At 47.1% G+C, this 26,573-nt stretch overlaps 1 protein-coding gene across 1 annotated transcript; it reads right to left on the bottom strand.

Annotated features, from left to right (window-relative positions):
- Positions 1–24,623, bottom strand: LOC105569773 (guanine nucleotide-binding protein G(o) subunit alpha). Its single transcript, XM_012026497.1, has 8 exons — positions 24,459–24,623; positions 17,488–17,530; positions 11,285–11,426; positions 8,741–8,901; positions 3,448–3,576; positions 2,494–2,623; positions 1,189–1,342; positions 1–1,111 (listed from the first exon to the last, which is right to left on the bottom strand). The coding sequence occupies exons 1-8, from the start codon at positions 24,574–24,576 to the stop codon at positions 924–926; spliced, it is 1,065 nt and encodes a 354-aa protein (XP_011881887.1). The 5' UTR covers positions 24,577–24,623; the 3' UTR covers positions 1–923.
- Positions 24,624–26,573: the final 1,950 nt, after the last annotated feature.

The following is a 26,573-nucleotide window of genomic DNA, read 5'->3' as shown; positions in this document are numbered from 1 at the left end:
CGAGAGATACGTTCGATCGCGTGCGAATTCGTTCCTCGATAAAAGGAGAGACGTAAGAGAATATATGAACGTGTATATGTGTATATATAAACCGAAACTCCGAGTGCGCTTAGTAAAATCTGTGTGCGAAAATCGTGGGAAAAGGTCTCGACTCGCGTGCGTGGCGCGCACGCGTGACACTTGCTCTCCTCCTGCTCCACGTGGAGCGGTCATGGAATATACTCGAGCGGTTTCTATAGCGAAACGAGAACGAAGCCGGAGATCACGAAAAGAGCCCTCGACGACGGTCCTCCAACGTCGACAGAGCCCAAGCTTCGGTCGAGGAGAGTCCGCGACCCTCTCAATTTTGTACAGGATTCGCGTTTCCATCACCAACACGTCGACGATCAGAGATACAAGCACAAGAACAATTAAGAATCCCTCTCGTTTCTCCGGCGCGTAGGATCGTGACGTCGCCCGTGAAACCGCCTTCGATCGCGTCGGTTCTCGTTTTCCTGCGAAAACGACTTTTCTGCCCCGGTCCGAGGGTCGGAGCCAACGATTGGTGGCCCGCCGTCTCGTCGCGGAGCACGCGTTCCCTCGCGCAATCGATCCTTCCTTCCTCGCTGCCTTCGCCGAGGAGCGTGCCGTTTCTCCGACCGACGTCACGAACGATTGAAGACGTCGGTTTCTCGGAGATTCGTCAGTTATAAGACAAGACAAACTAAATGTTCCGCTACGCTTCTGTGTAGCGCTGATAACGAAAGGGGTCGTCTTTCTCTCTCTCTCTCTCTCTCTTTCTCTCTCTCGCTCTTTCTCTCTTTCTCGCGTCGGAGTGGAACCGAGACGAGCCACGAACTCATTGAAGAATATCGTCCGGCCAGCCATGTCATGGGTACGTTTTTCCTCCTCCGTTTGCGCTTAACGTAGAATACAGAATTAGCCTAGTAGAGACCGCAGCCGCGCAGATTATTGGCGATAATGACGTCTGTGACTGCGTCGAACACAAATTGAATGTTGTTCGTGTCGGTGGCACAGGTCATGTGGCAGTAAATCTCCTTCGTGGTCGACTTGTTCTTCGCTTCGAACTGTGCCTGGATGTACGCAGCCGCTTCGCTGTACTCCTGCGCACCTACGGCGAGCATTCGGCGTCTCGTTAGCTTACTTTAGCGTGAGATAGGCAATAGCGCGTATTATAATAAAATTTACCAGCGTATTCGGGAAAACAGATTGTAAGAGGAGACTTGCGGATCTTCTCCTCGAAGAGATCCTTCTTGTTCAGGAAGAGGATAATCGAGGTGTCGGTAAACCACTTGTTGTTGCAGATCGAGTCGAACAGCTTTAAACTCTCCTGCATTCGGTTCTGTAAAACGTCAAAGGCACGACATTACAATCTCGCTCGTTCACATTCGCGGATGCAGCTCCCGCGGACCTGACGCCCCCGTCATTGTCTCTTTCCGCGAAACACGATAATTAAATCGATTAGATCGCGGAGAAGCTAATCGGGGGGGTCACGCTTATGTAATAATGACGTCGGTATAAATAGCGTCCGAGTGATTCAAGTCCGTGACTGGTAGGACTCGCTCTCCAAACGTGATATTGTATTTAAAGCGATCCTCGTCAATGACGGACGTGGTTTCACTTGCCGCCGCGCATAATCCGCACAGGCTGCGATGGACCGGCGATACCGGGTCACGAGACGTGCACCGTAAATGGCAATTAACGCGGCGGTAGGACGACGACACGCGTGTGTCACTACCGCACGCGAGCAGGCGAGTTCAACGGAACCTTCCCACGTGCAGCGACCCCGGCAATTGAACCCTTGATTCCTCGGGGCGTCAGTTACGTGTACTCCCCCGTCGCATTCCTAATTTGGACGTGATACTCTTCTGACGGATAGCAACGCCGTACGTTCAACCTCGTCTGTCAACCGTGCCCGGCGCCGATTATCCCGCATTCTTAATGCAACCGCATGAACGCGCGTTTTACAGTCCAACCCGATGAAAAGAGGGACCGTTTGATCTCTGCCATGTCTCGTACATTGAAAAAACGCGACGTGTTAGAGCTACGACGAGACATTGTTTCTCGAAATAAAAATATTACAACGTCAGTGTTTCCTTGACCATGTCTGGCATTTTTAATAGTACAGAAAATTTATTGCGAAAAATGTTACCTCAGCCAGGGCTTGAACCTGGACTGCTAGAATGTAAGGAAGTCCAGGTTCAAACTCCGGCTGAGGTAACATTTTTCGCAATAAATTTTCTGTACTATTAAAAACGCCAGATATGGTCAAGAAAACACTGGCGTTGTTAATTACTGCTGGTGACAATTAAGGATAATCTTATTAGTTGCAAATATTACGTTTATAAAAGTACTTTTTATATAAAGATATCTTTTGTAAAACGTATTACTTGAAAATCATGAAGAGATTTAAGTCAGAAAATTCACGATCGTGTTTAGAATTCGTACGGTGAGTGGGACGTCGAGAGGGATAAACCGGCAACTGGTATTTACCGTCGTCTCGTCCTCGTGCAAAACCTGATCGTACTCGGACATTGCCACGCAGAAGATAATTGCAGTCACATCCTCGAAGCAATGTATCCATTTCTTACGCTCGCTCCTCTGACCACCCACGTCGAATAATCTAGAAAAAAACAGAACGCAGGGATAAAAATGGCTCGATTTCGCCGTTTTATTCCCCGACTCTTTATTTCACTTGTCATTTTCCCGGTGCGTAACGTCGGGACGTTATTAGAGAATAATCTCGATGAATGAAACGTCTGCGATCGCGGGCGGGCTTTACGCGGCTCTGTCTCGATGCGTAATTAGATCTCAATCGGCACTTGATACCGCTGAGAGGCCAGCACGGTTGATTTAACGCGGCCATAATTATCTCGACACGCGTTTCAACCACTAACGACGCTAATTTCCGACCCTGCCCGACAAACGGCAATGAAAGAAGTATCGGCCGCGCTATACACGACTCATCGCTCGGCTACGTTCCAAGCAAACGCTCGAATTATCACGGTAATGACTCACGCGCCGACCATTCATAACGAGGTGGCCGCCTCGCATCTCCAGGACGCCGCGAGATTACACAAATGAGTCGGCATAAATGAGGCGAGAACGATTGATACCGTCACGCGCGGAACGATCCTAATTGAAGCCGCGAATTTGCTACGAAGTATCATCTATCCGTCCACTTCGAACCGTCTCGTGCGGACTCTTGTGCGACTGTACAGTGACGGACAGAATGGTCGCGACACTTTTTCTCAAGTGAGTTCAGGAACTCGAGAAATAGAAACCGGAAACGCTCGGAACGGCACCGGAATGGCCATCGAGAGGAAAATTTCTCAAGGAGGAGGGCTTCGAAACCCTCAATCTAAATGCACGTTTCTAAACTCGTTCCAACAAAAAGTGTCGCACTCTGTCCATCACTGTGCAACCGAAAATAAAAGCCCGACTCACTTGAAGTTGAGGTTTTTGAATGAAAAATGGACTTCCACGATTCCCGTCGTTTTCACTCGGGTCCTGAGAATATCCTGTTCCGTTGGCTGGTATTCCCTCGCTCCTAATCGATCCAAGTCGTCCAGGAAGCTGTAAAGAACAACGGATTTGTAAAGGGCGCTGCAGAATTGTGACTCAGTATATTTGCACATTTTGATACCAAGGGTCTTTCAATAATACCATTGTAAATTAATTATTTCGTACAATTTGTTGTCTGGGTGGCAAATGTGACGCTGAGAAATGTGCGCTGCTTAGTAAATAAACGAAAAGAGATCCGAGTTGAAATCCACGGACGCCGCTGGTTTTTTTTTTTTCGGAATCTCCCGAAGGGAAGTGGCAACCACCGAGAGTATCTTGCCACACGTATCCCTTTAAACCTCCAGATAGGTTTCCTTCGGCAAGGTTAGCAGCCTACCGAAGATGAAGTAAAACCAAATGCTCAAAGTACCAGAACGAGAACTGGATAGAACAGGCTTTAAGCCTAATACGCGAGGAGGAAGAAGAAGAATTTGTTTCAACTTGTTACATTCCTTAAAGAAACGAAATAACATCTTTTTTAATTAACCCCGATTTATCCACGTCCAAACACGGTTCTTTCGCGTCTAAGCGTTTTCACCTTCGGTCTCCGTTAAATTGTAAGGACAACAAGCCGCTGACCGACTGCTACCGATTGGTTAACAATAAATTTGCATAAAAAGGACGCTTGTTAGCATCAAAAGTTAAGTCGACTTGAGCGTGTGGATTTACTGCTCCAACAAAGAGCCCGTGTTTCAAGACCGAGAAAAATCGGCGCGCTGTTTACGGAGCTGGGGAAAGTATCGTACAAAATTCGCACGGGAATGTTATCATTAGACCACCGGAGGATTCAGCCTGGGCGAAAGTGGTCTAGAATTAATTTGGAAATTAACATCTGTTTATACAACGAGTCTCAGACACGATTCCTGAGCGGCGAGAGCGTACGCGAGGTGGGAGCTAGAACGCGGCTCGCAACAAGTAGCTGGAAGCGAGCGGATATAATAAACGGCGTAACTCTAATCAGGTCTTCGTGAACTGCCGTGCGAACTGGCCCCGCCGCGAGGAAACGCTTCCGCAAACGCGTCGGAAGTCTCTCGCCGATCGAGAGAGCCAGTACACCGTCGACGATACACTCGCGACTCTAATTATTTTTCTCCCCGTGATAGCGTTTCAGAACACGGTGCCACTTGCCGGAGCTACCGGCGATGTTCAAGCGAACGACGAGAGCGAAATTTATGAAACCATTTGAATCCTAATTCTTATCGCAAATTACGCGTTAGATAAATTTCATTGGCGGCTTAACGACTATACTTTTCGTGTTGAATACGAAATGTTGAATGCGAGTGTTAAATATTGAATGACAGAGGATGAATATGTGTTGAATGATAAGCATTTAGCAATGATAGCATTACAGTTGACGCTACGAATAACGACTATTGCTTTATTCCAAAGCGAATCGTCGTCGAGCGAAGCCGATTCGATGCAATTTTAGATAATTGCTAAAAAAAAAGAGAGAGAGAATCGACGGTTCCTCGTACCGGTAATTAGAATCACCGAACATTTTTCAAGAAGCGAAAGGGGGAAGGTAAAAGGTTAGGTAAAAGCGCGCAGCGCCATCTTTCCAGGCCTCCGCTTGCGGCGTTTAGGGGTTGCGAGATGAGGGTTGCGAGATTCCTTCTGGCTTCCGTAATGAGAAAAAAGGAACGAGATGAGAAAGGGGAGTAATCGGAAGCAGATGATGAAGAGGACTGATGAATTTCTGACTAGGAGGAGAGAAAGAGAAAGAGGAAAGTAATAGTAAAACAATGAGCGAATGGAAGATGGAACGAAAGGGTCCAGAATACGTGGGAACGAGAGAGAAACTGCACGAGAGAGAGAGAGAGGGGGGGGGGAGAAAGAGAGAAAGAGAGAATGCGCAGGAAATGGAAGCAAAGATCGAAGCACGGGGGAATCAGGCCGCCATGAAGGATTCGGCGATTCAGGACACGCCAAAGCCGAGACGAGCGAGCGAGTCCTGGTAATATCTCCCCGGGGAAAGAAGGAGCTTAGATTTTTCCAGCGGGAGGGAAAGAGCAGGCACGCAGGGATAGATAGACGTGAATAAACCGGGCAGAAAATAGGAGAGAAGGTGGTAGTTTCGCCGGAACCCGATCGGCCATCTTGGTCGTATGCCACGTGACACGGGCGTGGCGTGACGTCATCTGCGATCAATAATGACGAGGTGCGCATGAGGGAGAGGAAGAGAATCCCCGAAGAAGACGGTAAAGAGAAAAGAAGAGGAAGGGAGGGAGAGAGAGAGAGAGAGAGAGGGAGGGAGGGAGGGAGAAGGAGAGAGAAAGACTTGGCGCGCATTTCTCGTAACATTTCGGACTATCGGAGCTACCCCTCCCTTCCCGTCGTATCATCATCCCCCTCCCCTATCCCTCCCTTTCGCGACCCCGTGTTCGGGCAAACCTGTCGCATCTCCCCCGGCGCTCGCCCCTTCGCGGCTTCGTCCTCGGGAAATTCGCGTTACCCTCTTCCGGCCTGCCTCGCGAAACGAAATTCCCGCGGCAGTTTCCCTATATACCGCGGAGAGAGTTCCCGAGGGTTATTCAAGAAAATCTCGTCCCTCTTTCCTCGGAATGTTTATTTTTCGGGTTTCAAAGGACCTACATCTTCGCTCTTGATGAGTCTTTGAACTCAACCGCGATTGAGTTGTCCCCCTCGCCAGGTGGAATATCGAAGAAGCGGAATATTCTCAGGAATTATAAGCAAATTGCAAACCGGGCGAATTCTCTCAATTAAATTTTACGTAACCGAATTATTTTTCGTTTCTCTTTTCTTCCTTTTCTCTTTTAGTGGAACACGAGCATTCCGGGAATCGGACGGGCAGGTGATATAAGTGGCACTTGTACAAGGGGAAAGAGAAAAATCAAAAATTTCACAGAATTCGCTGGATAGAGACGTTGCGTCAATATTTCGCGGAAATCTCGACATTCGCAGCAAGCGAAGGGAAAAATTTCTTCTCCGGCCATTTCTCTTCTAATTCCCCTCGACACGAGGTTTCCAGAATTAACGACACGGTCGTGGCACTGTTTCGCCTTAAAATGCCAAGCGGCGCTAGTCTATTTGTATAAATTTCAACTATTAATACCAGCACGGTCATTTGTGATCTATATATAGATACGGTGGGTAGTTGAGGCACAATCTTTTGTGCTATCGCAAATATATTTTCGAGCGCAAATAATTGATACCAATGGTCGGAAAGTGAAGCCGTGTTTTGCATTTCTCGCGACTGCGGTTGCGAATATCGTCGTTTTCATCAAACAGGCGTCGACTTTCGCTGCACACAATTATTAAGGGCGGTAGGGTCTCCTCGGTGAATTATATATTAAGCAATGGCGCGCGCGCGCGAGCGAGCGAGAGAGGAGAGAGAGAGAGAGCGTAGTTGCGTGTGCAATAAGTGTGCTATAAGCGATATATCGTGCAACCCGGTGCGAGACCGCAGTGCGGTTTATTAAAGCCAAGAACGGCGCCAGAAAACGGCGTGTGTCCGCGGCGGTTGAGAAAGAGAGACCGTCGCCTCTCGTATTGCGTGTAGACGGATCGTGCATGCCGCGATCGGGTCCTGCCGCTAATCACCAGCGACAGGACCTCGCAACGGTGACCGCACGGCGGCGACGTGGCCATACGTGCCACCCCCGGCGAAATTGCGCGCGATTAAATCCTTCGCGGCCAACTTGTTTGCACAGGCACTTTGATTTCTCTCGCCCCCCCGTGCAAGGGGCGGGTGGAGCTCGTGCGAAATTATTTTGCGTTGGCTCACGAGAACGGGTGAAAGTCAAAGACGAGCAGAAAACTTGGACAAAGTTAAAACGTGGAGGCTGTCTATTCAGTCTGACGGGCGCGTTGATTCTTTAACTCGTGGAAATAATTTCCAACGCCTGTAGTCTCGCTGTCGTGGAAGTGAAAACGTAGAGGAGTCGTGTTGTTGCGAAAATAATTGCGGATAATGTTGGAAGAGCGGACCCGTTCTTTTTTTAACCGCGTTATTTGCGATCGGCTCGCCGAGTGTCGTGATTCGACTTTATCACGAGGAATAGATCCGCAATCATTATTACGCGCGCTCAAAGCATCCTGTAATAAAAAAACAGCCGTATGCTTAGCGGAGATAACTGATGAAAGTATTGGAAAACGGCACTACACCGAGATATACAAGCGCTACTACAAAATCAATATCCAGCGAAGGGGGCAGCGCGGAAATATGCCTGCGAAACGCACCGGGAGGGAGAGGAGGGACGGCAAGTCTCACGTTCAGGATGAGGTTCGCTCCTACTGCTCTCCGCCCTTCCGAGCACGCGAATTCTCAAGAGTGAAATTCAACCCCCGAATACCTTCCCCGTGACGCGCGACCGCAGGCCGCGGCAAGAATCACCGGGTCCAAATTTCGCGCATTAGCGCGCGTGATTCTCGTTCATAAAAAAAAAAACTGTCCATATGTAACGAAATAATTCGGTTACAATACAGTTAAACAAATTTCTAAGGCCGGTAGTTTATATAGTCGATTCTTATCTCAATATCGTCTTACACACAGAAAAATATTATTGTACAGTCAAGAAAAGTAATTACTCGGTTTATTTTATTCCGTTTAAGTAATAGTTTGCTTTAACAAAGAATATTTTCTTAATAATAGTTTTAAGATATACTTGTTACTAGTCTTGGAAAAGCTTGCCATCTTATACTCAAAGAAAGAATTTATTCTTCTTTGAAGAAAATTATAAAACTTATTGAAGAATTCCGTATGCTTCTTTTAATAAAATCAGAAGAAACAAAATTGTTTTGCTTCAAATAATTCTATGTATTCTTGTTTGAAATACTAGACTTACTAAGAACCAGAATATATTTTGAGGAAATATAACACTTGCGACGACATTATGATAGATTTGCGGATATATAAACTTATCAAATACTTGGAACAAATAATCTTTACTTGCAGGTAGTTATTTTTCTGTGTGTAAGGGGATACCGGCCCAAGCATTTCCTTCCTTAGAAATATATAATTACAATTAAAATATAAATTATAATTATATATATATGTAATTTAGTATTAATTTTATATGTAAAATTTACCAATATCCCGACTGGCAGTTTTGCAGCGGAATTGATTATATTTCGAGAATACAAACAAGTTGTATTGTTGCTTACGACGCGAGAAAGTTTTGGGATTTAAATCGTTGGAGGAATAATCGGCACTTACTATTTCGCGGAGTCGTTCAACTGATACTCGTTGCTCCTGCCAAAGCACTCCTGCACTCCATTATCGGACCACAGCCTCTTCATAGCCGCCAGCAGTTCTTCGCTAAAGGGTTCCGTGTCTTCCATTCTTTGTATTACGTCGAACACCATTTTTGCGTCCGTCTGCAAGCACGGGAAACATGTAAATCCTTACAAGAATCACAGAGCTTGCTCCGTCCCAGTTTTCGCCGAACGCCAGTTAATTCCGTACTACAAATAACAGTGTAACATTAAGCAAACATTGCGCGCATTCGCGTATTCCCGATAATCTAATTACTTAACAGGAATAATTAGTCGAATTTTTCGCCGCGGCACAAACTGCACAGGCGTCAACTTAATTTCTGACGTAAGATCAATATTATTTGCATAATTGATGTTAGCTGCATTTTAAATATGATTTTCGCAATTTGTCCGAGGTGCAGTCTTATTCATTAATGCCTGGACCTCACATCCTCAAAAAGGATTTCTGTTACCGAGACAAAAAATATTCTTGACGCATTTATATTTGTCGCAACCTCATTTAGTATAAAAATAAGACAATATCAAAGTAAAATCAATAATTCTTATTCTCCTCTATCGAATTAAAAAAAGATTGACTTACTATATTGAGACAAAAGCGACTTTATATATTCTTGCGTTTAGAATAAATTCCATCGTACAACGCACGAAGTTGGCACCGCGATATTCGACAAAAGACGATACATATAATACTATTATTTTATTCTACATTTTAGAATTTTTCATTTAAGATAAAAATATTACTTTATAATAAATATGATTGGCGCTACAGCGATCCTATTTTATGATACATTTAAGTGTAACAGCATTGGATCCGGAAATTTTTTCTGTGGGTGCAGTGTCACTAGGATTCACATTTGCATGATTTTTATTCCCATCTATACATCGATGAGTTTCAGGCTATAGTTAACACAGCTACTATATAGTAGAAGTCTATGGCAGTACCATAGACATAATATAGCTAGACTGAGGATTGAGCAGTGGGGGCAGAGGTTCACGTAGAAAAGGACAAACTCTGTTTTGTGCTATTTCGTTCTCTCTCGTTCGCATGTGAACAAGAGAGTGAAATAAAGGCAAACCCTTCGTCTAGATATATTATGTCTATGGGTAGTACACACATACAGCCTGAAACTCAGTGATTTGTGGATGAGAAAAAAATGGTGGTAAAAGGTGCAGGTCCAGACATTAATGAATAAGACCGTACACAATAATTAAATAATTTCCTAATCCGCGCGCACATGCAAAGAGTTCTAGATACGTGTCGAGGGAAGATAATCGACAATTATTCGTGCACGATCTTGGGACACGCGGCATCCGGCGAGTCGGGGCCGCCTTACGCGCTTTAGACGGCTAATCAACCAGGCAGCACGTTACGATTCGCCGTTGAATGCTTCATTCATTAGATAACCGTCGGCATGTAGTAAAGCACATTCTGGATGTCACGTCATGCCGCGCGAGTTAAAATGGTCGATACACAACATTTAAATAACACATGAGATCTATGCGACTGATACGCGTGTTACGGAACCGTTTCCATAATTTTGCAGTTGACATTTCATTGAAATTAAACGAGCGATACGCGCGCGGATATACCCCGGGTATGGATGAGCGGGCATAAAGGTGTCGCGCGCGTTAATAAATTACATTCCGGAAATAAAAAGGTAAATTATTGACGAACCTTCTGCACGCGAGCGACCATCCTGTTCCCGGGCGGTCGAAAACAAAAGATTCGCGAACTTAAGAAAATTGGAAAGGCACGTCTTGCTAATAGCGAATTCGGTTGGTTGCACTAGTGCGCACTAAGCCTTGTTTCCGGTCAATTCTTATATTTAAAGATCATATTAAATACCTCTTACAATATTTCTTAGACGGAAAAATGGTCTGTACAACGTTTACACGAATCATTTTTTGATTAAATACTCTTTGAACATGTAATTTAAGACAAAGTTAAATATAAGAACTGACTATAAACAAGCCTTAGTGTGCACTCAGTGCGCACTAGTGCAAGGCCTGTGTCCACGATGGACTTGGACCAAGTTCTAGCATCGTGAACTTGGTCCAAGTCCATCGTGGACACAGGCCTTGGAGGCCCGAACGCGCGAAAAAACCTTTGAGCGGTGAATTTAAGACTTGAGGAAAATGACCACCGAGAGTCAAGAACGTGAGCAGCCATTTTGAAACTCGGGCAATGCTGAAAAAAAATTTCGATTGGCTGAAATTCTTAAGTCTCAAGTTTCTACGCGCGTTTCCGGCTTAATGCGTGGACGCGATCGAACTGCGAAAGCGAAACGCGATGCGTCCGATGGAACGCAGATGTGCGTCAAACGTCACCGGAAATTACCCCCGGGAGTTATTTTGAAGTGACCACCAAGATGTGCGTGCGGCCGTCGCGCGTGTTATACATTCGAAATTTATAGTTCGGCGGAATCTCGCCGACAACGAGCCCCCACATTCCGGGGCGTTCGGGTAGACAGAAGTTGCACATTACCTCTCGCTCGTTGGTTGAAAAGCTGATGCCGAGATTAGGCATTGCTCTGAGAATAGCGACTAGAGATTGTATCGTGTTACTGTATACGACGGGCCTGTACTGCTTGAAGTCTTCCGGCGTGAAGCCGCTCTCGTGGATAATTCTGAAAGCAGAATCGCACACGCGTTAGCACGTGTCCTCCGCGATGCGAGACATCAAACGCACCGGGATCACAGACTTGTGTATATTACACGGCGAGAATTTTCCCTCTTACTAACATGTATGGTAAAATATCAGAAACCTCTCGTAAAGTTCTTCAAAACGCCATGTTATCCTACGATTGCACGATTTTCAGGATAATTTCTAAGGGAAAATTCTCTCCGCGTAGTAACATTTCGCTAGCAAAACGTACGGTAACATTTAAAAAAAAAACTCGCATGGAGTTGTTCAAAATGCCATGTTGTCCCAAGATTTTCAGGCGAAATTTCAAGAGAAAATTCTCTCCGTGTACTAGACTGCTACTTTCGAGCTGAATAAGTGAGGCAGAAGTTCCACGTCTTGTTAGGTACATAAAGCGATACTTTTCAGCTCGATCAAGGTAGCAGTCTAGTAGTAAAAAGAAGTCTGTGACCGGGACGCGTCTCCTCGCCGTAATTATTAGGACAAGGGTGATTAGTTGGAGGCGTTTGCGTAAAAAAAAAACCCCCCGCGGAGGAGGAGACGAGGGGCTGCGCCTGAGACAGGAGCGACTTTCTAAAATGTGCGCGGGGAGGGTAACGTCGACACTCTTGCCTCACTTTTCAGCTCGAAGGTAGCAGTCTAGTAGTAAAAAGAAGTCTGTGGCCGGGATGCGTCTCCTCGCCGTAATTGTTACGACAGGGGTGATTAGTTGTTAATCGCAAATTAGTTCTTTTACGCAAACGCCTCCAACAGGGGTGATTAGTTGGAGGCGTTTGCGTAAAAGAAAAAAAGAAAAGAAAAGCCCCTCCCGCGGAGGAGGAAGAGGAGGCAAGCGGCTGCGCCTGACACAGGAGGGACTTTCTGAAATGCACGCGAGAAGGGTAAAACGTCGACACTCGCGTCCATCCGATACGATCCGAGTGAACAGACGCGTGTGGGATGTCCCACTTGATTCTAAGTGCCTCCGACTCTCCTCGCGAGGAGTTTGCAGGCGCGCTGTAATATACGCGTGTCACGTGCGCAACGGCTCGAATTAATATATGCCACGTAGGGGCGCCCTGTGTAAACGCATATATGAATTGCAATGCGCGCTACATGCAGCTCCGTGACTTACACGAGTGCCCATGCACGTCGTAACAATGTTTCGGAGTCAACACAGGTGAATTATAGAGTCGGCGATGCTATGTATACAAGCGAAAACACGGTGTAGCATTACGCGGAATAGATCTATGTCCGTACCAGCGGGTTAAGTATACTTATCTATATATAATCGCTCGCGAAAATATTCTGGATGTGATTTTCGGGAGAGCGAAAAACAAAGGCGTAAATTCACCCGCACACCCGAGTGTGTTATTTTTATGCGCTTAAACGCGCGACGTGTGACTTGATACACATCGTTTTGCACGTTTCCGGGCGTTTAAAGTGACGTATAACGAGTCACGTGTCGCGATTTTAAACTGCACAGCGTGTAAAAAGTGCCTACGCCAAATGACACGTTATGCGTCGTCGCAAAAGTAACGCGCTTGGATTTGGAATGCGTATACGCATATACTCGCGTGTATATTCGTTAACGCCTGGACCTGCAATTTTTACCATCATTTTTCTCATCTACAAATGACTGAGTTTCAGCCTGTATGCATGTACTACCGCAGACTTCTATAGAAGCTGTGTTAACTACACTCGGGGAGAAAATACTAAAATATCTCATTATATCCAATTCTAAAATCAGCAGATCTTCAGAGATCTGACACTTTTATTGAATATTCAATGTTATCGTCCATTGGGATCTAACTATGTTCTCTTAGGACATTTAATTGCAGATTTAGTTATAGCGAATTCGGTTGCTTGCACCAGCGCGCACTGAGAGCACGCTTGTTTACAGTCAATTTTTATGTTTAAGAATCGTCTTAAATATCTCTTGAAATATTTCGCAGCCAGTAAAATGATCTGTACAGCATCCATACGGATCATTTTTTTGCAAAATACTCTTCGAACATATGTTTAAGGCAAAGTTAAATATAAAAATTGACTATAAACAGGCCTTGATGTGCACTCGGTGCGCACTAGTGCAAGCGATCGAATTCGCTATCTCAATAGTTAGTCTCGAACATTCAAGGAAGGTGTCAAGTCTCTGAGGCTCTGGTGATTTTTAGAATTGGATCTCGTGAGATATAATTGGATATTACACGATCGAGACTGTTTTTTCCACCTTTTTCCGGGCAGCCTGAAACACATCCATGTATAGATAGGAAATGTGAATCCTAGTAAAACTGAGGTCCAGGCATTAACACATATAGGACTGTACGTGTTCGAGAGAAGCGCCGAAGGCTTTGTAAAAATTAATTAAAAACTTGCGTTCCAGCGCTAATTAACTTTCTCTCGCCGTACACGCGACGTCGCACTCTTTATAGACGTTCGAGGAACTTTGGTAGAGTAGCTTTAACCCTTTCGCGACCGCTGGGACGTGTAAGTTACGCTCACTTCTTTCAAGAAGACTCGGCGATTTGGCGCGCATCTCATCGCGGAAAAACGCATTGTGTCGAAACGAAATTAAAACAACTCGGTCGCGAAAGGGTTGGTCGCGTCACGTGTCCCCGCGGCTTTCATTCCCAGACGTAACGGTGAGACGGGCGCGCGGTCCGGCCGCTTTAATTAACGTGTATTAATTGCAATTTGCGGAACGATATTTTTTTCTAACGCAATTCCTATCGCCGTGACAACATTTAACGGCGTATTAATCCCGGCAAGGAATATCGCGCTGTCCATTACGTTAATAAATGATACAGAAACAGCGCGGCGGCGTCCGCTGTTTCGAGAGTAACGATATTAACGACGGCGGCACGGAGAGCGGCTATGTTACGCACGCACACACCGCTGGATTTATGGCCGCTCGCACGCGAGAGGAGGAAAAAAACCGGGGGCGTAAGAGTGTGCGTGAAATCAGGCTACGCTCGTATCTCGAGTACCGACTGTCCCGTTGCATTATGCGCGGCCCAATAAATTATGCAGCCCGGCGTACAGGAGACGCGGTTGTACGCGAAGGCTCCTGTTTCGGGAACATTACGAATCTACGAGTTTTCCGCCGGGCGTCCGTGCATCGCCGAATAACGCGACACGCTTTAGAGTAACCCGTCCTTTTTCCCTTTTTCCCCCCCGATGTAATTTTAACAAGACGTACCGCCGTAAAGGCGCAGTAACATCGCGGAATCGTGGCGCTCTTAAGGCCCGCGTCCACGATGCTAGAATTTGGCCCAAGCTCCAGTTTCGAGAAATCTGCAGCCAATCAACTTGCAGCTGTTTCACAAAAGCTGCAGGTTGACTGGCTGCACGAAACTTGGACCGAGTTCTAATATCGTGGACGCAGGCCTTCACCCGATACGTTCCGCTCGACACCGGCTTTACAACAACCAAAAATGGAAGGAATCTAATTGGCTTTGAAGATAGAGCGCAAAAGTACGGGGAGGAAGGGAATATCGCTACCGAGATACGAGGAGCGCCTCTAGTCGCGCGACTGACAGCTTCCCTTCCGTCGGGAGAGCACGCACAGCGGTAACTTTGTTCGTGGGACCTCTTGAACAGGGCCCATTCATGGCGCAGGTCACAGGAAGAGAGAGAGACTCGCCCCACAGAGGGAATATGCTAATCTAGGCGACAGAGGGAGAGGGCGAGAAAGAGAGAGAGGGAGGAGAGGGGGAGGGAGAGAACTCGGTGCCTAACATCTCGGACGAGCCCGTATCACGGAACAGCTGCTGCCCTCGGATACGCGGCGAGCGTATCGTAACATTGCGAGTATCGATCTCGCCGAGGCGAGGCAACAGTTTGCCTCGAAATAATGCCGATGCACGGACGCGAAAAGATTAATCTATTATTCGCACACGCGAGAGATGGGCACGCGCTATTATCCGGCGTTCCGCTTACTTTCAAGGCGCCGACGGTGATAATTCAGGAAATTGCGCGGAGCGCGGCGTAAAGAGGATCGTTTCGTACACAAACGCGACGTGAGATTTGCTTAATTGAAAGATCGCGCCTTTTCGACGACACTTGAATCGCGTACAACAGGTACAATTCGTGTGTGTATGCGTCAAGTCGATACGCGACGACAGCCTTCGTGCGATCTTTCTGTCTAGCAGCTTCGTCCTCTCTTCTTCAGCCTGCAGTCTTTTACGTATTTTTTTCACTTTCAATGAAATCCTTCGATTCAAGAGCATTTCAAATCCGTTCGATTGAATTAGGACTGTCATCGCGATTTGACAAAGTGGCAGAATTGCGGGCGAAAAGTATACCTGCATTATAATGAAACCTCTCAAGCAATTTGATTCCCGAGTGAATAAGCGTGTGCGTTATCATTCAAGTCATTTAACTTTTAATATGCAAACCGAATTGTACCTAATTAGAGATCTGACTCACTTCCGACCAGCAATTAAGCCATGTCATTCACGTTCAAGCAGCTGCGTTCTTGGACGGAATAAACCTCTCGTAAAAATTAACAGTTTATTAAATCGGGAGTTTGATTGTTCTTAAAAAACTCACCCTAAAAGTAGCAAAAAAACTAAAGAGAACTGAAATTAAATTACTATTAACAATAGTAGAAGGTAAGACAAAAATCCTGCATATTTTTATCCCACGTGTACATTTTTATTTTGTATATCTTTAAAAAACAGATATACATTTTTATGGTAAATAAAATTAAAAGACGTGGGTAATTACAATTTATGAGGGCGTAAAGATTCTAACTGGATACAAAAGGTCACAAGTTAAGCAAGAACGAAAGGCACAGGCTCGCAGGATGGAATTCCGCGAGGATTAAGTCAATTGGGAAGGCGAGCTTCGAAAAGTACAAAAATCCGACGGTCCGTTCGGGAATCGGAAGAGGAACGTGGGAAAATAGGTATTTCTCGCGATCAGCCTGCAGACTGATGAGTGTCCACAAATTAGCATTTCCGCGACGTCGCGAAACATCAAAGGACGCGAGCTTTACGGACGCCGCATTGTTACCATTGTATCCACGACCCGTTCCCGTCGCATTCTTCGTGCCGTCTCATTTTCCGGTGGAAGAGCCGTTCAATTCTCGGGTAACGAGTCGGTAGCGCGAAATTCGCCTAATTACGCACGTACACGCGCGAGCCGGATGAATCATCCTCGTGGCATGACTGCGTGGAACCATGCAACCGAGCAGATTTCCGTGTAAACGCAATATTTCATCGTATCTCTCCACGTGAACCCCGAGGGGGAAACCGCTGGCCAAAATCTTGTACGCCAATGCCCACTAATGCCCAGTGGGCATTACTTTGTCTTATCTTATTTTATCCTATTAATAAAATGTGTACGGCTCAAATGTGATAAACAGAAATGTGAAGGAATAAAGGACTAAGAGCCGTGACAGGGTGTTAGTGTCTGAATATTTTATTCTAAATTTATTGCGAAGAAATATCACCTCAGCCAGGGTTTGAATATCTTATTTTATTTTATTTTGTCTCGAGAAACCGCTTAGGGCACTGTGGTGTACAGATTTGCGGCATTACTGGGCATTACTAGGCATTTTTTGGGCATCAGGCCTTGCTGAGGCATTATAGAGATAAGACAAGATAAATGAGATAAAATAAGATAATAAGATAAAGTAATGCCCAGTGGGCATTGGTGTACAAGATTTTGGTCAGCGGTTTCCCCCTCGTTTTCTCTTTATAATGGCCAGACTAATGCCAAAAAAATGCCTAGTAATGCCCAGTAATGTCGCAAATCTGTAAAACTACAATGCCCTCAGCGGTCTCCCCCTCGGTAAACCCTAGAACCTCGTCTCTCGCGATCGTCGGAGTAAGCTCGCTCCGTTCCGAAAATTCCGCCGCGACGGAAACCAAAATTGGAAACTGTTGCATAATTAACGCGGATTTTAATTTAACTGTTATCGGCCGATACGTGTCGGGGAACAAACAACACGTGTGGCTGTAATCTCGCGCGCTTCAATAATAGAATCCTCCCCGCCCTCCCCCTCGTTCGAGCGATAAATTAGCGGGTGTAGCGCGAAGCGCTAAGACGATTATACTTACTTCATTTGTTTCACGATCGTACTCTTGCCGGACTCGCCCGCTCCTGAAAAACAGAGGAGAGGCATTAATAATTGAGAGCAATCGGTCTTCTCGCGATTGCGTATCGCCGAATTACGTCGCAAGATGAACTCTGGCGCGCGTTGGACAAAGGAAAACGACAAGCCACTCGTTATCCTGGTTTAATTTCAGGAATTTATTGACGCGACTCCAGAATTACCTCTTATCTTGTATCAAAGATTGGAAAGGGACAACTAATCTCTCTGTCAATTAACAGTTCGCCGAAAAATACTATTAAAATTTGCCCGGTGAAATCAATCGTCGTGCATGTTAATTTGTATATTCAGTGAGTCAACGGACGCTTCTGCTGTTAAATTGTTTCCCCCGAGAGAAAAATAATCTCGCATCACTAAAATCGGATCGACGTACGCGTGGTTAAAGCGGAGAGTCGCCGGTTATCACGAAACACGGCCGCTTTACGCGACCGGATACTCGTCGACGGAACTCGCTTTTCCTGCTTACCGCAAGCCTCCGCTCTCCCATTTTTTAAGAGCACTCTCGGCGCGAGTAGCCGTCTATAATAGCTACTCGACGGCTAGAGCCGTTTAGTATCAACTGAATACACGCGCGAGATCTCGAGTAAGAGCCGGCCTATAAACGGCGACCTGGAGGGGAAAAAAGGAGTACATCTCGAGACGCCGACGATGATCCTCGTCGCGCTCGCGCCGAGGTAAAACACCGGATGGTGCCCGGACGAGTCGCAAATTTGTCCCGGGCTCTGGTGCCGAAATCGTGCCTCGCCCACCGCAGCCTCTGAACTCCATTTTACTCCGGTACTCATTTATCCGCGATAAAGTCGCTCTCGCGATCGCTCCGGTAAAACAGTAGGCGCTACGTGTCCCGATAGGACAGGATGTACCCGAGCGCTCTATTTACTTTAGATAAGCCGGGGAGGCTCCCCGGGAAACTCCTATTAGATTCCGCGTTAACTTTCGTAACTCCAGCCAGATTCCATCATCCGCGCTGCGCTGCGCTGCGCTGCACCGCGGTACTTCCGGGAGCGCTTATTATTCATACGCCGGTTTGTTGTGCCGTTTTGGTATGATTTAGAGCCAGATCTCGCGTTTACTATGGCGCCGCGGTAAAACTTGGCACCTGCCAGCCGCCGTTTCGCCACCGCGTTCGAGATACCCCGGCGAAATACCGAGCTGCGAGTGATCGGTTTATCTTCGAGTCCGGCCCAGTAAACGCGCCTCGGTATAAGCACTTGCTTCCCGGCAGCTGCGGCCTCGCTCGCGTTTTCATTCACCTATTCTATTCTGCGGGAAGGCCCGCAGGTTGCGAGGGCGGCTTTATCCGTCGCGAGCCGCGATAAATGTGGGACGGAGATAATTTAGATAAATTTAAGTGCCCGCACAGAGCGGCGGGAAACAGGAAACTGTTTGCACTTCATTGACGCTACCCGTCGGTTTAGCATGGAATCGACCGCGCGCTCAGGAATATTCGTGGAAAATTAATGCGCTAGATTTTATGAACACAAAGAATATGAAATCGCGGAGACTCCGCGAGTCCGCGTAAATACATTAGAATTATATTTCATTTCAACTTCATATAGATTTTTTATCAAGTTGATATTACGGAGAAAAGTTTCATTCGACGAATTTTATTCGTTTGTTACGTCGGCTAATTATTGTGGCAACAACTTCAGTGGTATATTCAATCATAAAAGGATCTGATTCTTTAACAGGTGTAAGATATTTCTCTGTTGTGTCCCTTTGTCTCGGGTGAATTCGGAGGATATATTTGGAAAAAAAGAGAGGATATTTTATTTTATTCTGAAACTTTGTTCTTTTCGATTTGCATCGTAAATCACAGCAAATTCTACGTAATTGTATACGTACACGCTGTAACGTCGGGTCGAAAAATGAAATATTAATTGTAATGTAATTAAATATTGAATGCAACGCGTTTAGCGCGCACGGAAAAACACTTCACCGTCGTTATAATTTACAGGGCTGCAATAAATTGTATTTTATTACGCTGCCCTTCTAACATTTCGGCCGCCGGTTTCACGCGCGCAAACACACCGTGCCCTTTGCCATTTTGCTCCATTTTACATCCGTGCACGCACTCACAATGCACAATCGATGCTGTTTTTAAAGTATGCTAAACTGTATTTGCAAAACTTTTCCATTCTCCCAAAATGAACAGTCTATGCGAATTGAAGCCTCTCGGTATATTCGATGCAGTAAAAATTAATTAGAGGTAGAAAAACACGTACTTTTTTCTATTTTTCCGTAAATTTTCTGCAATTAACTGCTGCGTTGAGGGCTCGGGTCCGATTTTTCATTTTCTGATTAACTGTTAGCCAGAGGGGATCAGTCGACTCTCCGTCTCTTCTTAGATAATAACACAGAAGAAGATGAAGAGTCGACTAACTTCTGGTTGACAGTTGACCAGAAAATGAAAAACCGGGCCTTAGGGTCAATTTAAGCAGCGACATCGAGATAAGAAAATTGTCCAGCTAATCCTCCCCCTCCTTTCCTGCTCAATTCAAGTAGAAAAATTGCGCAACGGGCAACAGATTGAACAAAATAACAGCGAGAAGAATGTAAAATCGCGAGGAAGCTCCTCACCTTTTTCGCATGCGCGTGAAAAGCGAGGAAATGTCGAACTCCGCTTTTCACGCATGCGAAAAAAGTTAGGAGCTTTCTCGCGATTTTACATTCTTCTCGCTATTTGTTCAATTCGTTGCGCAATTTTTCTACTTGAATTGACCACGGGACAAAGGAAGCTCTCGCCGGACAAGTTTCTTATCTCGATGTCGCTGCCGAAATAGAACCTAAGGCTCGGTTTTCATTTAAAATAAAAAGTGCGTTCTCGCTGTTGTTTGTCCAATTCGTTGCCCGTTGCGCAACTTTTCTGCCTGAATTGACCACGGGAGAAAGGGAGCTTTAGCCGGACAAGCTTCTTATCTCGATGTCGCTGCCGAAATCGAACCCAAGTCTCGGCTTTCATTTAAAATAAAAAGTGCGTCAAAAGTGCGTGAAAAGCGAGGAAGTGTCGATCCTCCCACTTGGCTTTTCACGCACTTTTAACGCCCCGACACCGCCGCGCAAGAACCGCGACAAAGGAGGCGATCTCAGCCGCTGACATTTAACGCCACGCGGTGCCGCCCTGCGTCCGTCGCCTTGAAACACGCGTACGTGCGTTCGTATTTCGCAGCCGAGGCACCATTAATCGGATGAAAATACACGCGGCCAATTTGCGCACGTACATACGCACGCACGTTCCGCCGCCGGCGGAGTGACGTCACCGGTTACACCAATAAACAGGACCCATATTTCGCGAGAGAACGCGTATCTTCCACGACGCCCGCGCGTCGCCGCTCCGGGTTAACGCAGAATGCGTTGATTCTGCGCGATTTTTCGGACGCCACGGCACCGCGAACCCCTCGGCGGGCGAACCGCGTTGAAACTGACAGGCGTCTGCGACGAGCGGGGAGACTCGCGTAATTAAACGACGAAACGTTAACTGTGGGAAACGCGACTTTGCTCCTGCGGAATATTAATACGAATTATAATACAATCGATACACTCGGCGTAGAATATTGAAAAGGGATGCGGGGAGGCGCAGACCCGAAGACGACGTCGAGACGCGCGACTTTCTTAGACACGGGTTATATCCCGGTCGCGAGGCGGAAAAGCGAGAAGAGGCGAGAAGGTAAATTGAAAACGTGCAATTAGCGACGCTGACAGATAAACGGAGACAATACCGCCGGCGCATTTTACGCCACCCCCGCGCTGATTTTGCCTCTAATTATAGCGCGAGGCCGGCGAAGGATTTTTCATTAAGACTCGGAATCGCAAGGGGCGCAAAAGTAGCGCGGTAATGTCCGCGGGACACAATTAAGATCCGACGGGGATGCAATTAAACGCTGCGTGTGGCGTTTGCTCCTCATCGGCGCCGACGCGAGGACAACGCGGCGAAACGCCGCAGAATTTCATCGCGTAATAATAGATTCGTAAACGGGCGGCGGCGATCGTGAATGAATCTCGGGTTCTTGCGCCTATTTACCTGCGGTATACGTAATCGTCGCGCGTTACGCAACGCTTCCCCCGCAGGAACTCGCCGGGCAATGTGATTCATTCGCGTTAATGCATCGCTTAATAATCGGGGGAGAGCCCGCGCGATGCCGATCGCGTTCCGACCTCAGCACGTCAATGGAACGAACGACTCGTCCCATTGACGTTCTAATATTTGAAATGCGCGCGCACTGTAGCCTCCACAATTATTCACGACATCCTTTCTCGGGGAGGGGAAAAAAAACGAAGGCTCGTTATAAATACAGTAACTCCCGCGCGTCTTCCCCCATCGAGTTGCGTCGGGACACTTTTTTTTCTCTCTCTCTCTCTCTCTCTCGTCTAAAAGAAAAGTCATTAGGCAGCTCCGTTTCTGGTGGAATTCCAGAAATAAATATGTCCCTGATACGCGCGGCACAAACGAACGAACGAATATAAAGTGCCGTTGGAAACCTACGTTCCCAAATTATCCCCGTGGCCGCCGCTGGCTTGGAAAAAAAAAAGAAGAAGTCCGACGATAGACTTTCCCTGTCGACTGAAAATTTCATGGCCCGAGGGACGCCGACACGTGGCAACAGTATGCGTCCTGGCAAATATCAGATCACCCGACGTCCTCCGTCACAGCCCCCCCCCCGTCCCCTCCCCCCGACAGATATCCCGAACGCATATACATATATACCGGACGAAAAAGAGAGGAGGAAAAAAAATCCCCCGTTATCTGATTTGTCGTTCTCCAGCTCCGTCTCCAGCGGTCTATTTCGGTTGGGAGGATATTTTTGGCAGCGCGAGATTCCACGTGTCACTCGCGGTGTCCCGCGCGCGTCATTTCGGTCGGCTCGTATCGAAGAGTCGACCGGCGCGGCGGCGATCGCGATATCGCGGACGGGGGAGACGCGCGGTATCGCCCGCCCCGTCATCTCGGGCCGCGTCCCAGCGCGTTGACGTCACCGATGACACGCCGACGTCAGATGATATCTGATGTCGACGCCGGCAATTATGCGCCTCGAAGCGTTCCGGCGCGCGCTGAAAGAACTGACGTCGGATGAGCGATCGGGCATTACCCTTCCGCAATAAGGAGGAACACGCTTGTTGCGCCGTTCTTCCGGCTTTACGTCGCGTCCAATTTCCGGCACGCCGGTCGATTTAAAAGGCCGGCGCACTATCCGCGAGCCCTCGAGTCGCCTTCAGTTCCTTTAAACCGGGTTGAACTTGTTGTTGGAGGAGAACACCTCAGATTAGTCGCGAATCTAATAGCGAATTCGGTTGCTCGCACCGAGTGCACATTTGAGGCTTGTTCACAGCCAATTCTTATATTTAAGGATAGCCTTAAATATCTCTTGAGATACTTTTTAATCGGCAAAATAATATGTGCATCATTCTTTGACTAAATGCTCTTGGAACATGTATTTAGGACGAAGTTGAACATAAGAATATTGACTATAAACAAGCCTTAAGTCCAATGTCCACGACACTAGAACTTGGTCCACGTCCTTGGTCCGAGAAACGTATAGGCAATAAAATTGCCGCTTTTCCGTAAAAGCTACGAATTGATTGGTTACAAATTTCTCAATCCAAGAACTCGGACCAAGTTCTAGCATCGTGGGACATTGGCCTTTAGTGCACTCAGTGCGCACTAGTGCAAGCAACCGAATTCGCTATTAATCGATGCGCTCGGTCTCTCTCTCTCCCTCTCTTTCTGATTTAATTGGACGAAAACTTGTTTTTTCTCAACCACGGACCTTCATCGGGGAACATCGCGAGTCAATTTCCGGCGTTACGTCAAGAGGTAATCGCGGAATTGCGATCTCCGATGATTCTCGCACGCGACGAAGAACTTTGACATAATTAGCCTGTAATTTGGCACGCATTTACAAAGTTAGGTAAATCAATAAAGAAGAGAGAGAGGGAGAGAGAGCGCGTACAATGCGCAACTCCTCACCAATCATAGATCCATAGCTCATGAAATATCTAACGCGGGAGGGAAGCGGCGGGGTGTAGGTACTTCGGTGTCGTCGATATATAATCGCGGTCGGTCGCCGAGTTGCATGCGACCGAGTTGCCGACGGATAATTTCGCGACAATATTTATGCGATTCGACGAGAAGTTATCCTTCCTCGTGTTTCAAAACTCGCGGAGCTAAGTCCCCTTGCGCGGCTCTCTCCAACTACTTTCCCAACTGCATTAGTCATGTTTCGTTACTTCTTCACGTTGCCGATTCCCGCTGACTTGACGTGACAATATCGGGCTTTAGGCGAGCAGCGCGACAACCGAGGTGGGCGACACGCTTCGATAAATTTGCGGCAGATCGATATCGCAATGGTTGCTTCTTTCGCTCGTTACACCCTGAATTGTGTCCCGGCCGAACTCGCAACTGGGGTGTTTCACACCCCCCTCCGCCTCTTGCGGCGGGCGTTTCGATACCGGCGGCCACTACGCGGCACTTATGTTGAATATACAAGTCACCAGATCCAAATCAAACAGCCGGCTACACTTGTTTATCTCATCTGCCTGACCTGTTTTCGCGTAATGTGCGATAACGTAATTTTTACAGTAAACGTAAATTTCATTTCAGTAACAAAGCTCTGCAAAAAAAGAAAGATTTGATACGTTGGAATATTCATAATTATCGCGACTTGTCTCTTACTTCATTGTCAAAAGTATAAATGGAAATCAAATTACATCAAGCGCACGTTCTATACGCCGAATAGAATTGTGGGCAAGAATTTCGAATGTTAGCTGTCTTCCTTTCCTTTTAATTTCCCAAGCTCGAAAATAGCTCGGGGATCTGCTGGTTCCGCCTACGACTTCTCGTTGTAAAATTTTAACGGGCGCGCATATCGCAGATCTCGAGACGCGGGGGCGAATAGACGAGTAAAGAGCGACGCGACGTACCGAGCAGCAGGAGCTTGATGTCCTTGGCCGCCTGGATACCGTCCTCCTTGAGATTCTTCTCGATCTGCTTGCTGCGAGCCAGAGCGGCTCGCTCTTCCGCTGACATGGCACAGCCCATCTTGCTACACGTTGCCTTTACAAATGCCACCCTCACGCACTTGCTCTCTCACCAGCGGCTGCCAAACAGCGCGGCCAGGTAGCGGCCCCGTCGCCCCGAAGAGGGTGAAACGACCTCCCGGTGCAACTTGTTCTCCTCCACCACCGCCGCCTCCCCCTCGCCGCCTCCTCAATCCCGTCCTCCTCGTCGCACTTTGCACCACCCGCGGAGACAGCGGCCGACGCCGTCGTCACCACAACGGCCGATACCACCACCACCACCGTCACCGCAATCACCGTAAACACTTTCGCTACCACCGATACCACTGACACCACTACCGTCGTCACCGGCACCACCTCCGTCACCGGCACCACCTCCTTCACCGGCTTCACCGGCTTCACCGTCTCCTCCGCCGCCTCCTCCTCCTCCTCCGCCACCACCACCACCACCACCACCACCGCCGCCGCCGCCGCCGCCGCCGCCGCCGCCGCCACCACCACCGCCGCCACCACCACCACCGTCCTCCTCCTCGTCCTCGTCTTCGTCGTCTTCGTCTTCGTCGTCACCGATGGCAACCTTACTGGCGGCTACAACCGGCACCGAGTGGTCCTCTAACTACCTGGGCGACCGCAGCCACCCGTACGCGGCCCTAACCACCGCCACACTTGCGCCGATTTAGCTACGCGCCGGTTCAGCTACGCCTGCAAGCAGAAAGGGGTAATCAGACAAATGCTCGTAATCCAGCTCGAGAAGCACTACGTCAATAACTCGACATGTGTAGCAATCTGCCCAAGCTCGACACGTAGTAAAACGCGTCACGACATGAATTGATATAGACTAGTAATTTACGTTTATGTGTTAAGAAAAATTTATCTCAAGTCTTGGACCTTGCGGACGTGTATTTCAATGTAGAGCATGCGTCTCATTAATGTAAACGACAATTGATTATGATCGAGTCTACGGATTAGATCGATACCGGCATTGTTTAACCAGTTGTCGTCTCACTCAACGTCGAGGAGAGCCAAAGAGGAGACGGACAACACTCGTTTTCGCTTTTCCAGCGACGATCGCGACTTGGCAGATCGCCCGTGTTTGATACCCTGAAAGGTACTCGAGCAATCGTCGCTGATAACGTCGTTTGTTCGTCGTATCTCGTTATTATTCCTCGGCGCGAGCCGGGTAATAATTTTATTAGGCTGGCGTATCGAAACCGCTCGATGCGATTTAAGACCTTGTCACTGAGCGTGAATCCGATCTATAACGTCATTAGCCGTGGTAAATGAAGGATTGAGTTTCACAATGATGAGAGAGGGAGAAAATGATAAGTTAATTGAAGTAAACCAAATCCGTGAACTTTCGTCAACGTTTTCGTATTGTTGCATACAAACAGATTTTTACACTAAACAACACGCGAGAAAACGCCAATGTGGGTCACAAGGCAAGATGTAGGTAGCCCAACTTGTAATTTTTATATTTTTTTTTATGTGAATCCATATACCGTTTCTTTCCACATTTGTCCTGCCGTCCACCTTTCTTACAGGTGGAGTTATTATCGTCAGCAAATTCACATATTCAAATCGATTTACACTCTTTCTTTGTTAAAAATCTTACGTACTTGAATTCCGAGAAAAGCGTATTGTTTCTGTAAAGAGACGTTCCAGTGAGGAAAATTTTGAAGACGTTCAATCGCATAGTACATAATTTTATTTAATTTGTGTACAACTAGCAGAATGAACCTTGGCTCGGTTAGAAATGATAGTGGAGTAGGTTGACGTTTAGTCAGCCTAGTTTAACGCAACTCGCGGTGGAATGTCGCTGCGTAGAAAGACGACGAATTATAATGAAACAGAAATCAAATTGTGGGCCTCGACGAGCCATTTAAGAGAACTCAATCCAAGTTTCCCTTGCCAGTTACCGAGAACAGACCTCGACTCAACCGTAGTGAAAAGAGTGCAGAGCAACGCTAAATTAGATTCTCGATCTAATTGCAATGAGATTCAGACAGCGATCGCTTGGCG

Source organism: Vollenhovia emeryi, unplaced genomic scaffold (assembly GCF_000949405.1).
Source record: "Vollenhovia emeryi isolate VEMERY1.0 unplaced genomic scaffold, V.emery_V1.0 DF939123.1, whole genome shotgun sequence".
NCBI classification, from domain to species: Eukaryota; Metazoa; Arthropoda; class Insecta; order Hymenoptera; family Formicidae; genus Vollenhovia; species Vollenhovia emeryi.
The sequence above is the reverse complement of the archived record's forward strand: the minus strand, read 5'-3'. Positions and strand labels throughout refer to the sequence as shown.